Source organism: Choloepus didactylus, chromosome 4, assembly GCF_015220235.1.
Source record: "Choloepus didactylus isolate mChoDid1 chromosome 4, mChoDid1.pri, whole genome shotgun sequence".
Lineage (NCBI taxonomy): Eukaryota > Metazoa > Chordata > Mammalia > Pilosa > Megalonychidae > Choloepus > Choloepus didactylus.
In genome coordinates, this window is record NC_051310.1 from 40,986,534 (window position 1) to 41,001,093 (window position 14,560).

Genomic DNA, 14,560 nt, shown 5'->3' on the forward strand with positions numbered 1-14,560 from the left:
GACTATTCTTCCCCCCCGCCCCATACCCTTCACCCCTTTTACTATTACAGATAAAACAAAAATGATCTACACAGTTGTAAGCATTCCAGGAAATGGAACTCAAAAAGGGGAGGAGTGTGCTCTTGCACAACCTAACCCTTCCTCCTCCAGTAGTCTGGACTCTGGTCAGAAGGCAATTCAGAAAGCCAGTGGTATACTACAGAGAACAGCAGAAATCCGTCTCGTCTGAGTAATAAATCTTTCTCTGACATTTTAAGCAAAACCTATCAAAATCAAGCTTTGGCCTGGAGGAGAGGAGACAACCCTGGAAGACTCAACTTTATCTCCAGCTCAGAACTTGATATATCTTTTTTTTTTTTTTTAAATAAAAAAGACGACTCTTCAGTGACAAACTAAGTTTTACGAAGGAAGGTAGCAATTGTCATTTGCCCTTAGATCTCTAGATCAGTGACTGATTGAAAAAGAGGCACTTAATTCCTGAACCAATCAATAAATAGTTTTTACACTAAAATCAAATACCTAGATCCTGTCCCAAGTTGTGACTCATACAGTAAATACTCAAGTGCTGCAGTATTAGACAACTTCAGGAGTCCTTTCTAATTTAAATTTGCAACCCATTCCTTCCCCTTGGGCATCACTATTGAGACTGAAAATCCTGAGGGCACTGCAAAATGAGACAGCTGGAAAAAGCAGACAAACAGAAGGCAAAACACAAGATAACCAATTCCTGCTACTCCCAGTGATAATGAAACAAAAGGGAATTTGGGGAGAACGCAACCCCAGAGGTAGAGGAGAAGAAACTCTGTAAGAAAATGCCAAGAAACAACTTAATTTTAAATGTTTGTGAACCACCAACACTTGTTTCACTAATCTAGTGACCTGATCTACTTCATCAGTTCATGAGATCAATGCTTTTCACGGTAAGCTCCCTCAAATACAGGATACTGCCAAAATGTCTTAGTAAGGGAAATCTAAAACTTCCTGCAAAATTTAAAATTTAACACATATACTGCTCATACACAAACAAGCATAAATAAGAGTAATGAACAAATATTAACACATGCTAACAACTGACCATGCCTAACTTCATCATTTAGTAGGATCAGGTACAAATGATACCAAGACAAATTTTATGGCATCAGCCTCACAAATGTTCAGGACTACCAAAGTACTCCAAACATTTCTAAAAGTAGTTTAAGAACTACTCATTTTGGTCAATACTTTTTTAAAAACAGATTGCAAAAATGTCTAACATCTTTAATTTGCATATTAAACCTTTATGTACTTATCTGTTCAAATTCTAATACCTGGCTATATTATCTAAACAGGCTTGGTTAAGCAAAACAAATTTAAGAAGTTTAGTTTCCTAGAAAGGTTGGGCTGGACTTAAGATATATTACCCTCAACTGATCCTTAGAACTGGATTTAAAGTATGAATAAAAATAACCTATTTAGGGATAAAGAGATAGGGATAACAGAAAACAAGTCAACTGGCAAAATGACAAACCCAAAACTAAAGTGTGTACCACTTTATTTATTTAAAGAGCCCTATATTTAAAGAGCCCAAAGCAAAAAAAAAAAAAAAAAAAAAAAAAAAGCCACCTCCTACTTTGTCAGCAACTTCCAACACAAGGCAATGCTTTAGCTGGCCTGGGCAGCCTTCAAGTTAACACCACAAAGGAAAACCTTAGGGTCAACCACTAAAATATTTAAATAAACCTAGCTCCTGCCACCTATGTAAATAGGGGGACCACATAAACCCCTCCTAAGATCAGCCTCATCTTCTAAAATATCAGCGTTACAATTTTTACAACCTTGGATATGCAGAAACGTCCTCTACTCAAACATACCAAAAACCTTTCATATCTATCTCCGAACGGAAACTACCAACCCATCCTCCGTTTTAGAGAAGCTAAAAGCAAAATTTTTCTAGTGCTTCTAATTTTGCCTTCCTCAAAGTCCATGTAATGCTAAAGCAGAACAGAATACCCTAAAGATAAGACAGAGTAAAACAGTTTTTGGGTTCTGGAACCAGTTGTAATACCAATTTCCCATTTACTTCCTCTCACCTTTGGAAAGGCCCTGAACCTCCTATTCTAACATTATACAGTATATGGTACTATATAGTATTAGCAGATTTTATTAAATAGTTTTGAAGATTCAGTGTACAGGTGAGGTACTTAAAACGTACCAGGCTAATGTAATCAGACATTAAGCAAGTATTAATCACTACTGCCGATATTTATCCAGTCTTGGGCCCAAACAGAGAACTAAGAAAATTTATAATCAACCTCCAACAAGATTCCTAAAAGCAATAATGCATTCTTATGTTAAGTATAGGTTAAGATTTAAGGGCTCAGGTATCAATTCTAAGAAAGCATAGGGACATGGAGAGACACACGCAATAAACTGTTATAAACAACTCAATTACTATTTTCAACAGTTCTTTGCCCATCTTCAACTAACTATGTAATACTACTTTTACAAGAAAAAAATACCCTTTAACTCCACGGTTCCAGATGATGTGTTGAATGCAGATGACAAGATGTAAATAGCATATCACATTATTCAGACAAAAAGCAGTTTTATAATATTTTATTATCAATAACAAACAGCTGCTTTAATGTGTCTGTCTTTGTTGTGCAGCTCTGCTGTTAAAGGGTAGGTGGGAGAACATCCTAACCTCAACAAGGAAAACGCAGATTAAGCCTTTATGTACAAGCAAATTTAGAGCTCTTTTAAGTGTCCAAAGCCATTAATTAGTTTAATTGAGGGATTAAACCAATTCTGAATTAACATATTTGAATAACCAGGAACTAAAATGTTCAAGTTTTTTTCTAGTACAAAAAAATTAAATTTGCTTTAGTTATAAAAGAGCTCTATCAATATACACAAACTATACACCTCAGACATTCACAAAAATGTGAGCAGAAGGCTTATCAAAAGACATTTAATACAATTAGTTTTCGACAACCCTTTGATGGTCCACATCTACAAAGATATCCAGTCCAACCCAACCCCCCTCCAAATCCCACCCCCACAAAAAGCACATACTTACCAGAATTTTTAGCAAGTATGGTTTGGGAATTTGTTTTTGTTTTTTAAAAAAAAAAGGTCCCCAGGGCAAGTTATTTACAGTTTAATTGCCACTGTCAACTGATCTGGACCTGGACCTGGACCGGGACCGCTGGCGATCAGATGCTGGAGACTTAGATCTACTTGAAGAACCACGTTTCTGGCTCTTCTCAGGCACAGGAGACCTACTAACAGAACGGGACTTGCTCCGGCTCCGGCTCCGGCTTCTGCTCCTTGACCGGCTGTAAGACTTGCGACTACGAGAACGAGATCGGCTCCGAGACCTAGAGGAACTCCTGGTCCGCGACCGGGACCTGCTTCTTGACCTACTGGGGGGGGGGATAAAAAACCTCAATATAAATGTGACAGGCCCCACAAATTCACTAAAAACTTTGACTTAAAAACATTAGATACCTGTGCCTTTTGCTGCCTTCAATTAATTTGATTTTTCTCCCATTTATTTCCTTTCCAGAAAGTTTTTCAATAGCATTCTTTAAGTCACCGTAAGAGGCAAACTCAACCACCCTAAGATGAAAAGAAAGAAAAAAACCATTTATAAAGTATATACATCCTGCAATCCCATGTAATGCATACAGCTGTCCACATTGTTTCTGGGTTTTTTTTACCAGTGTACGTCTTATTTCTTGGTAGACTGACAGAGACAGAGCACTAAGTAGAAGAGGGTCTCTCAAAACTCAGCTCTACTGACACTTTGTTCTGAGGGACAGTCCTGAGCACTGCTTAATGCAGCATCCCTGGCCTCTACCTTCTCCACTTGAAGAACACCCCCTACCAGTTTTGATAACCAAAAATGTCTCCAGACACTGCCAAACATACCCTGGGGGGTAATACCGCCCCTAGTTAAGAACCACTGCATTCAGCATGCCAAATTTTAAACCCACAAGTATGTTCAAACTAAAATGTTCAAAATGCTTCAAATGGCATTCATAATCTCCAGTACACACTCACCCTTCATTTAATTTAGGTCGATGTGCATCCGCAAAGGTTACTTCCCCAGCTTGTCTCATAAAATCTTTGAGATCCTTAACACAAGACAATTATGTTAAGCAGAGAAATGAAAGGTGACATACAAACAACCACATGGTATAAAAAAAAACAAGACTACTGAAAGAGAAGATGTTAGATAAAGTACAAACATGGCATTTACCACACTTGTATTCTATCAGAAGTCAAAAATTATCTATGCCAGGGCACGAAATAAGCAAATAGCATATTGCTTTTAAGCAAAATGCTAGAGGAAATTCAGATTTTAACATTAAAGTAGTATTAGTCTATACTGAGCTCAATACAAAAGGAAAAAAAAATGAAACAAAACAAAGGAAACAATACGTTTATAAAGACTAAAAGTAGAAGCTTTATATTAAAAAAAAAAAAAAAAAAACAGAACATTTACAAGACACCAGTTATTTTGTGCCCCATATGTCATTAAAAAAGTTTACTTTACCTTTATTAATATTTCCCTAGGCTATTCAAGCAGCAAACCATTAATCGGTCGGAGAAACCTTCATGACATATGCCCGACTGGCTCTTCGCCACCCACTTGAAGAACACTACCCAATCCATGGAAGCCTTTAATTGCAGAGCCCTCCCTATTAGCAGACTACTGGCGGATGCAGACACGTTCTACTCTTGTGTAGTTACCAAGGACCACTTTAATGCGATCAGGATTCCAACGACCACCTAATTTCGTATCTTTCAACTCTTTTCGACCAGGACCTCTTATTCGGAAGCGTTACAGGAAGACAGGTCTCAACTTAGGGATCAGATCACGTTATCAAGGCTCTGGGATCGCTGCAACCTGGCACTTCAATAAGTGCACCGATTACGTCTAGACCGGCAAACACAGATCTAGAGGTGGCCAACTGATCACTGTAGGAGCTGACTGCCAAAGTCAACCAGGCCCAACCAAGAGTGACCAAGACAACGATTAGGATAACCCACAGGCACTCCTCGTCATAAGGCCAACGACACAGATAGGCTGGCAAATAAAGGGTTTAATAATTGGTTAAAATTGATGTTTAAAAACAAGAAAAAAATTTCCTTAAAACATTTACATTTGATCACTAATATTAAACTAAATATCCCCCAATTACATTTAATTAAAATTTTAAAAATTACAGTTCAATTAATCCATAATTTAATTAAAGATAAAACTACTTTTAATAAAACGTATCATTAAAATATTAACTACCCATTAACTTTTAAAAAGCCACATCAAAATAACTCAAAACTGAGTTTCAACAAACCTGCCAGCTGACTCTTGAAGATAAATTCTCAACTATAAGCCGATTTTCTGTTCTTACAGGTGGAGCATTTCTGTGGAAGAAAACAAGTTCTCACAACAGAAGATATGCAATTGTGAGCAATTCTGCTCAATTCTGGGTAAGTTTAAGCAAGTAAACATGACTCATTTAAAAGTCATCCATCTATACATTTTTCCTTTATCCTATGTAACACATATATTCAACAAGAACAGTGGGGTTAGAAATTACAGAACTGATTATGTGGTAAATCCAAAATCATTATTTATTGCTAATCGTTCTTAAACCTTAAATATTGCCCCCGAAGTAATGACTATTCAAAGCAACTATCACATACCGTCTATCATTTCGAGGTCTGCGACTACTAAAACGGTCAGAGTAGCGTCCTCTACCTCTTCCACCTCGAGATCGAGCCCTTGCATGTTCGATAGTTACCCTACAGAAAAGAAAGGAAAATCTTCATTACACACTTAGGCTATTCAAAAGATGTTTTACTTATAAAACCATACCAGTGACCTATTCTTATTCTGCTTTACATTGCAGTGCTAACCAGTTACAAAACTAAAATTAAGGTTCCCACCTTTCACTGCAGAGTTCTTTTCCATCAAGTTCATAAACAGCATCATCTGCATCCCTTGGATCCTCAAATTCCTAACACATAAACATGAAAAAATTTAAAAGCTTAACGGGGTTTTTAGAAATGTATTCTGTAACTTAAGAGCACTAAAACTTATATGATAGAATTGGAAAAGCAGTCTCTTCATGACCTTATCAAAGAAATAAACCAAATCCAGGAGGGACTAGGGGTGTATTCCCTCCAGCCAGCAGAAAGATTTTTTAAGAAAGCTCACTGCCTCAAAACAGACAGTCTAACATTTTCTAAAGACAAATACACTAAGATCAAAAATATTATCAAAGATATCTACCTATACAACAGAAGATAGTAATTCAACTAGCTCTTAATACTTACCACAAAACCAAAGCCCCTTTTCAGATCAATATCTCTTATTCGTCCATACCCCTTGAAGAACCTTTCCACATCTTTCTCTCTCGCTGCTGGATTTAGCCTCCCGATGAATACTCGACAGCCACTCATGATGTCCAGCTAGTATTACCTGTTAGAAAATAATTCTTTTAATTGAGACAATAACCACTGAATATTAGAAGAATTTCTGGTCAAAGGGTTAAAAACATAAGTAGCATAAAATGTTTACCAGCTGATGTTACAAACAAGAGTCCCTCTTATCAGGCCAGGTGTCCCTTGCAGACAAAATTAAAACTCGGCTCCCAACACGATCCTTCCCTGGGCCCAGACCGCAGCAACCGCAACGCCCACAGCCACCTCTCGAACTGCGCAGCCGCACACGCTCCCCGACTCTTCTGGCCCCCTCCCATCTGCCGCAGTTAGGAAAGGCCGAGAAGTGCGGGCGGAGCCGACCCCGCCCTCGGCAAGGCCAGTCCAATGGCGACCCGACGCGCACGCGTCGCTGCCTCACTGGAGCGTCACAGCGGGTGGAAGCCGGAATCTCGCAACGCCACGGCCGCGCCTGCGCAGAGGGCGTCGGGCGGACCCTCGGCAGCCACGAAATGGCGGCCGCAGAGTCAGCGGTGAGGGAGAGCCGCGCGTGCCAAACTCCCTTCTCCTTCCCCCTCTCCCCACCTCCACCGTGCCGGAGTCACTGTTCCCGCCCGCAAAAGAGGCATAACCACATCCCGAATAAAGGCAGAGGCCTTCCAGCCCACTACTCGAGGGGTTCGTTAGTTTAGAAAAAGAGGCGGGGAGGGGCACACAACCCCTCCGCGTAAAAACGACCACAAACACCGCCCTTCCACCTTTAGCACCCCTAAAACAATACAAAAGGGAGACGTGCCCCAGCGCCCACCTCGAATAAACTGCGCTCCCTAGACGCCGTCCTCCGCAAAGAGAGCAGCCCTGGCCACTCGCGATCTGAGCGGCCATGAAGAAACCTCGATCCGAGAAGCCTTTCCCTCAAAGTGAGCCACTCACCTACCGGACAGGATCTTTGGCAGCTGAAACCCAGAGCCGTCCGTAGTCTGCGACAGAGTCGGCTGCCTCCCCGCAGACACGGACTTAACTCCACTACGTCTCCCCACAACTGACGCACTTAGCAGTTCTGGCGTTGTACAAAATGGAGGGCGCGTCGCGCGTCACTTCCGGGGCCGCCCCTGGGCTTGTGACCCCTCCCCATCGGATCCAGGAACTGAAGTTTCTACGGGACCGGGATCTCTACCTTGACAGCTCAAGCGACCCTGGGCCCTGGTGGGCGGGGCCAAGGGGCGGGAACTGGGGGTGGGCGCGGAGCCTGGCCGTCGGGTGCCGGGCTCCAGAGGGGAAGCCTTGAGGATGTTGGCTCCTCCGAAACCGTGAGTTTCGGTTCATGTCACATAAAAATATACTAAGACAAATGACACCCGTTTTTTTTTTCCAAGTTTTTTCTATAGCCGCAGACCCCCAACTCGAAGAGTACGGAGTAAAAGAATCTCAGAATTTGCAAAAATAACATGGCGATATCTGCCTGACCCTTCGCTGCGTTAACTTAACGGCTGCACTTGGGAGGGCGCTCCTTGATCTTCGGATGTGTAGTTCAGTTGTACTGAGAAGACTAAGGAAATAAGGTATTTTTTTTAATGGAAAATTTTTGCATGATGAAATGTTTAAATTGGGGCTGTACAAGAAGGCCATCTTGAAATGAGGCCGAAATGCAGGTTTCTGCATTTCTACCACCCAAGAACTGAGCTGGTTAGAAAAGGTTTTAAGCTGCTTTTTAATCCAAATGGTATCCATTTGGGTAACTCGCCCTGTTCAGGCTTCTGTAATGTAACACATGAAACTCTACAATTCTTCAGAAACTGAATGTTGTACTGCCAAAGTTGGTATGAAGCATGGCTCTCCATCCTTAACTCCACATTTTCCCAGTAAGGTTGGCAAACTTAGCAATTTAGGCATAAGAAGAACCATGGTGAAAATGTTACTATAATACATTTAGGTGGAACCTAAGGCACCCCATTTTTTGACAGGTGCCCAGAATCTGTGGTTGAATGCCTGCAACTAGAATTACACATAGTAGTTCTGGATGGAGCATAGCAACTAGCCCTTCCTCTGACCTCCAGGGAACTTAAGAACTGTGGACTCCGAACTTGGATGGTTTGTATGGGATGCAACACTTCATACAGTCACATGGCATAGAAAAGAGCTTCTGTGGGTACACAGCAAAACTGCAAAAGTACTGTCTGTGATTGGGGAGCCTAGGGTGGATTTGAAAGAAAATATGTATTTGTTAAATTAAAAGAAATAACGTTATCTTTAACTGCTAGCTTAACAAACATTGACATTTCTAATGCACAAATGGTCTCAAACCAGTACTTTAATTACATTTGCATTTGCATAACTAAATTTTAAGAAATAAGATGGAAATCCATCTTCCAATTTTTTTCTACATTTTGTGTGCATAGTAAGGAATTTGACCTCCAAAAAGAGATCTGGCCTTTACTGGCTCCTGGGGAGTAACCTCTACATGCTTGGACTTTCTTGGGATAGGAGTGTTTTTTGTTATTCATGGTAGGCCTGGGCACCACACCTGACAGTTCATAAACTAAGGAGGTGCAAAGTGGGGACAGCCAAACCTGTAGACTTAGGGTGGGGTGCAGGCCACACCAGAAGGACCAACCATGTGATTATGGGTTGAACTTGTGAGTCCTGTCATGTCAGCCTGACCTGGGAGGAATAAAGTGTCTGAAGATTAAATTCAAATGTATGAGCATTGATTCCACCAATCATGCTATGTAATGAAACCCCATATAAACTGGGGAAGCTTATATGGAAGATTAAGTGAGCTGCTACTATTGAGAAGATACATCCCTGTACCTGGCGTGTGATGTGTCCTGACTCCATGTGGAGAGGAACTTCCCAGGTTCCTCTGAGAACCTCCCAGACTTTGCCCTTTGCATCTCTCCTTTTGGTTTCTTATTTGTATCTTTTTACTATAATAAAACTATAATCATACTGTTAAAAGATATAACACAAAATTGAGTTTCTATGGCTAAGAGATTTAAGAATGGAATCAGGAGGTCATTCTGGAGGTTACTCTTATTCCTGTCTCAACCAGATTATCACAAACTGCCAAAGTATGCAAAGCCTCAAGCAACAGTGTTCCTCAAAACCCTAAGAACATCTGGATGCCATAAACAAACCACAAGATAAAGAACTCAGTTAACTATCTGTTCTAGTTTGCTAATGCTGCCAGAATGCAAAACACCAGAGATGGACTGGCTTTTATAAAAGGGGGTTTATTTGGTTACACAGTCACAGTCTTAAGGCCACAGAGTGTCCAAGGTAACACATCAGCAATCGGGTACTTTCACTGGAGGATGGCCAATGGTATCCGGAAAACCTCTGTTAGCTGGGAAGGCATGTGGCTGGCGTCTGCTCCAAAGTTCTGGTTTCAAAATGGCTTTCTCCTAGGACATTCCTCTCTAGGCTGCAGTTCCTCAAAAATGTCACTCTTAGTTGCACTTGGGATATTTGTCCTCTCTCAGCTTCTCTGAAGCAAGAGTCTGCTTTCAACGGCTGTCTTCAAACTGTCTCTCATCTGCAGCTCCTGTGTTTTCTTCAAGTGTCTGTCTTGGCTGTAGCTCCTCTTCAGAATGTCACTCACAGCTGCACTGAGTTCCCTCTGCCCGGTCAGCTCATTTATATGGCGCCACTGATCAAGGCCCACCCTAAATGGGTGGGGCCATGCCTCCATGGAAATATCCAATCAGAGTCATCACCCACAGCTGGGTGGGGCGCATCTCCAAAGAAATCTAATCAAAACTGATAACGTCTGCCCACACAAGATTACATCAAAGATAATGATGTTTGGGGGACACAATACATTCATACTGGCACACTAAGCTGAAGAACATGTAGAGTACCCCAAATATCCACCAACCACAACTTGTGTAAGTAACCTTCTTTTCTTTTAAAAACCATTGCCTGGATGGTGGGCATTCTTACACACTATATAGATAACCATTTTTAGGTTTTAATGCATGGAATAGCTAGAAGTAAATACCTGAAACTATCAGTCTCCAACCCAGTAGCCTTGACTCTTGAAGACGATTGTATAACAATGTAGCTTACAACGGGTGACAGTGTGATTGTGAAAACTTTGTGGCTCCCACTCCCATTATCCAGTATATGGACAGATGAGTAGAAAAATGAGGACAAAAAATAAATGAACAATAGGGTGGGAGGGGGGGATGATTTGGGTGTTCTTTTTTACTTTTAATTGTTATTCTTCTTGTTTTTTCTGGTATAAGGAAAATGTTCAAAAATAGATTGGGGTGGTGAATGCACAACTATATAATGGTACTGTGAACAGTTGATTGTACACTACCAATGACTGAACGATATGTGAATATATCTCAGTAAAACTGAATTTAAAAAAAAAACAAAAAAAACATTGCCCAGAAATGCCAAGACAGGACACTGTTGGGGAGACCCCAAATAAATGCCTTTATTGCCATGTAGCTTAATTTGTTATTTACAGGTTGACAGTACATAAAGTACTTTCAGTGTGTTCTGGAGTCATTCCAGCTAATTATCTATCTTGAGGGGGTGGTGGTAACTTCCAAATTTGAAGGCAGTTGATCAGACATGCAGGTGACCTGGGCCACCTTAAAAGCTAATGACCTGTGGAGTCTGGCCTACCTTGAGGAAGTTAGATTTGAATTGAATTGTAGTTAGTTTGAAGTCATTACAGTCTACCTACTATGGAGGCAACAACTTCTGATTTCACTTACTAGAAATTATTTTTGGTGCAATAAGGAAAGTAATCTGGAAAAGATTTTCTGGGGGTGAAAAATAAGAATGATGGTGCTGTACACCATGGAAAAAGTTGCTACCTTTAGCCCATTCTGTCATGAATTTCTTAATGAATAATTTTTCTATAAAGCCTTTTCTCTCGATTTACTTGTTAAAGTTTGTAATTTCCACAAAAGTAATTTTTCATTGGCACCTAGTGACTTAATACATTCTTAAAGAACACACGTCTCCAGCAATGTTTGTTTTTCCATGACGACTGTGTATGAAAAGTCTCCCTCCCAGATTGTTTCTTACCAATTTCCCCAATAAGCAAAGTCATCTTCTATAAGCAGAATTAATCTCCCTCCTATTGTAACCAGTGCAAGGCAGAACCCTGCTCCAGGTTCGGGACTCTTGCTGCAGAAAGAATCCGGAAATGAGAGGAGCCTGTAGGAATAAGTATTAAAAATTATTAAAAAAACAAAGAATGCACATTAAAGAGATAGCACGGACATGTTCAGGGGAGAAGCATGCACTGAGCGGCAGTGGGTTAGCATCTCGTGAAGGGAAGTTTTACAGTGAGTTTCTTACCTTGACCTTTGAATACCTGGTATCTTTTTTGTTCTGGGAGAAGATAGTTATTGCATTTATCAGAACTTGTGACCTGCCCTTGCGTATCTAAAATTTGTCTTTGGGCAGATATTTAACATCCTTTATGACCCCATGTTTTCTGTCATTAACTAAGAATTTGCTTTGGGCCCATGATTTTACAAGCTTTTATGGTTTGGGGAGGTTTTGGAACTTTAGGGGAAATTTTTGTCCCATGAGGTTTGTAGCTGGAGTTTGTGGCTCTGCCTTAACTCTTTTGAGGCTGAATAGAAGACCAGGGACCACAGTCTTGATGCCCTATTCTATCCTGCCTCACTATGTGACCCTGTAATATTCTGTTTATACTCCTATAATTCCCTCATCACTGACATATTAAATTATATGTATTATTCATGTTTTTGTTTTCCAGAAGTGTCTAGCACAGCAATACTCAGTATCTATAGGACTGGATTTGCATTAGCATTTTTTTCAAATAGTCCTGTTTTCCCTATATTAATGTTTCTGCAAAATGGCTTAGCATTCTTTTCCTAAGACATCCAAGTGAGTAGCCAATCTATTGCCTTTGGTAAAGGGGAAAAGATATAGAGAAATCAGATTTATATAAGCAAAAAGTTTATTTAAATAAGCACCAAGTCTCTGCTAGGGACTTTCACTACAACTGTGGAATGCTTCATTCATTGCAATCATGATAGTATCTAACTCCAAGTTCAGCATACTATGCCTTGGGGGCCTAATCCAGACAGCCTTCTGTTTTTGAATGGTCAAGAATGGTTTTTACATTTTTAAATGACTGGGAAAAAATTAAAAGAACAGTAATATTTTGTGATGCATGAAAATTATATGAAATTCAAAAGGTCAGTATCTGTCACTAAAGTTTTTTTCAAGTAGTCCTGTTTTCCCTATATTAATATTTCTGCAAAATGGCTTAGCATCCTTTTCCTAAGACATCCAAGTGAGTAGCAAATCTGTTGCCTTTGGTAAAGGCAATAGCCATGCCCATTCTTTACTTATTGTGTAAGTCTGCTGTCCTGCTGTAACCAAGAAATCAAGAATAAAATAATTAGGATGATCACATCATTACATAAATACCTTTTTCTTACTTTCTATATATTGTAGGATAGCCAAAAGGAAATACCTGAAATTACTGAAATCCACTGAATTGTAACTCAGATGCTTTGATCTTTGATAATGAGTGTATAACTATACAACCTTTATTTTGTGATTGTAAAAACCTCCTGACTGGCTCTCTTGTACACTCTTATCCTGTTTTACAATTTTAGAGTCTATGATCACAAAGATGACCTATTAATGTTTATTAGTGGAGGAACTTGAGTCAGCCCAGAACTAACCTCTGACTACAGTGTTTATACTTGCTATTGTAATGGTTATTTTTTCTTACTTCTAACTTAGTTTCCACCCCTTTACATGGCACTATAGCTGTTTTTACTTGTTATTGTAATGGTTACTTCAGTGTACTTTACTCTTTAAATTTTGTAAATTGTAGTTGTTTATACTTGCTATTGTAATGGTAACAAATCCACCTCCCCTTGTTTGAATCCATAAAAACCCTAAACTTCTTAGGCTCCAAGAGACAGATTTTAGCCCGATAGGCCATCTTTCTCCTTGCTTCCTATAGCAATGAACTTTTTCTCCATTTTGAAACCCCAGGATCATAGATTGGCTGTTATGTCCATCAGCAGAAAAAAAAAAAAAAAAAACACATTTGATCAATATAAATTTGGGGACTCTGGCAAGACATGGATGTCCATAAAGAATAAGGAGTCTGACTGCCCCAAGTTCTGGAGCCCTGGCAGGACAGGATGGGGCAAAGCTGATCATCGCTGATCACAGCTTTTGGTTATCAACTTTGTATCACTGGGAGCCCAGCTCTGAGCCCAGCCATTGTTCCAACCCACCCCAGTCAAAGGTTGCAATGGAGGAAACTTAAGATGCTACATTTCCTTGGGGCTTCAGAGGACATTTAGTTGAAGGGCTGCATTTGCTGCGTAAGTCAAGAAGTTCAGTTTTGGGAGCAATGGAAGAAGTTCCTGGTGCCCTTTGTGATCCTCTCCCCAGGGCACTTCAGAGCCAGTCTGTGCCCCTTTCATAGGCTCTGGCCCTGTTTTGCCTGCAATAGATTGACATGGGAAATTTCTCACTGGTGTGACACCACTCCCACCCCCAGAATTTGCCCTCCAGGCAAAAGCAGCTTGAGACAACAAAAGGAGTGTAAGAAACCATAAAGGCAAACAGTCAGGGGCAAAGACCTGCCTGCTTTAAACACCTGCGAGAGGGTGTTAAATACCTGGCAAGTAGAGGAGACATTCAAATTGCTATAAATGGGAGAGATCCAAAACAGCTAATAAGCACAAGCCTAGGACAAGACACAGACCCAAAAAAGACAGGAATGATGCTGCACATTGTATTTGCCATAGGTGCACCTTCCTGATAGGAGGACTGAAGTTCAAGAAAATCTCTCTTAAAACCAGTGGTTACAAATCAAGAAACAGACATCTCAGGGAATAATCCCAGAGTAAACATTTTAAAATACTAAAATGTACAGTACGCGAAAGACAGGAAATGATGGTCCATCTAAAGGAAAAGAATAAAAATCCTGAACGTGTCAATGGAGAATGCTGCAATGTGGATTTACCAAACAAAAACTTGAAAATAAAGATCTTAAAAATGCTCAAGGAGCTGAAGGAAAATACAGAGAAAGAACTAAAGGATATTAGGAAAACAATGAATGAGCAATATAAGGATCTTAGTAAAGACAGAGATTTTAAAA

At 40.2% G+C, this 14,560-nt stretch overlaps 2 protein-coding genes and 1 long non-coding RNA gene across 7 annotated transcripts in view; 2 read left to right on the forward strand and 1 right to left on the reverse strand.

Moving 5' to 3' along the window:
* The window catches only part of SLC10A1 (solute carrier family 10 member 1), a 28,159-nt gene extending 24,675 nt beyond the window's left edge, over positions 1 to 3,484 (forward strand). Inside the window, exon 5 of the mRNA XM_037832426.1 lies at positions 51 to 3,484. Coding sequence (XP_037688354.1) covers positions 51 to 229 — 179 coding nt within the window. The 3' untranslated portion in view covers positions 230 to 3,484. The remainder of the gene's footprint in view (positions 1 to 50) is intronic.
* SRSF5 (serine and arginine rich splicing factor 5) lies at positions 2,580 to 7,519 on the reverse strand. Of its 5 annotated transcripts, none has more exons than XM_037832429.1 (9): positions 7,366 to 7,512; positions 6,572 to 6,904; positions 6,328 to 6,472; positions 5,938 to 6,008; positions 5,695 to 5,793; positions 5,343 to 5,412; positions 4,045 to 4,118; positions 3,490 to 3,600; positions 2,580 to 3,404 (listed from the first exon to the last, which is right to left on the reverse strand). In XM_037832429.1, the coding sequence occupies exons 3-9, from the start codon at positions 6,451 to 6,453 to the stop codon at positions 3,140 to 3,142; spliced, it is 816 nt and encodes a 271-aa protein (XP_037688357.1). In that variant the 5' UTR covers positions 6,454 to 6,472; positions 6,572 to 6,904; positions 7,366 to 7,512; the 3' UTR covers positions 2,580 to 3,139. The 5 variants fall into 5 exon arrangements, with proteins under 5 accessions (XP_037688357.1, XP_037688356.1, XP_037688361.1 ...); XM_037832428.1 differs by having other exon boundaries at positions 7,241 to 7,490; XM_037832433.1 differs by lacking the exon at positions 6,572 to 6,904 and having other exon boundaries at positions 7,370 to 7,519.
* A 40-nt stretch (positions 7,520 to 7,559) lies between these two features.
* Positions 7,560 to 9,533, forward strand: LOC119531299. Its single transcript, XR_005216298.1, has 3 exons — positions 7,560 to 7,638; positions 7,809 to 7,994; positions 8,397 to 9,533. It is a non-coding gene; the product is annotated as an uncharacterized LOC119531299 (long non-coding RNA).
* The last annotated feature ends 5,027 nt before the right edge of the window (positions 9,534 to 14,560 follow it).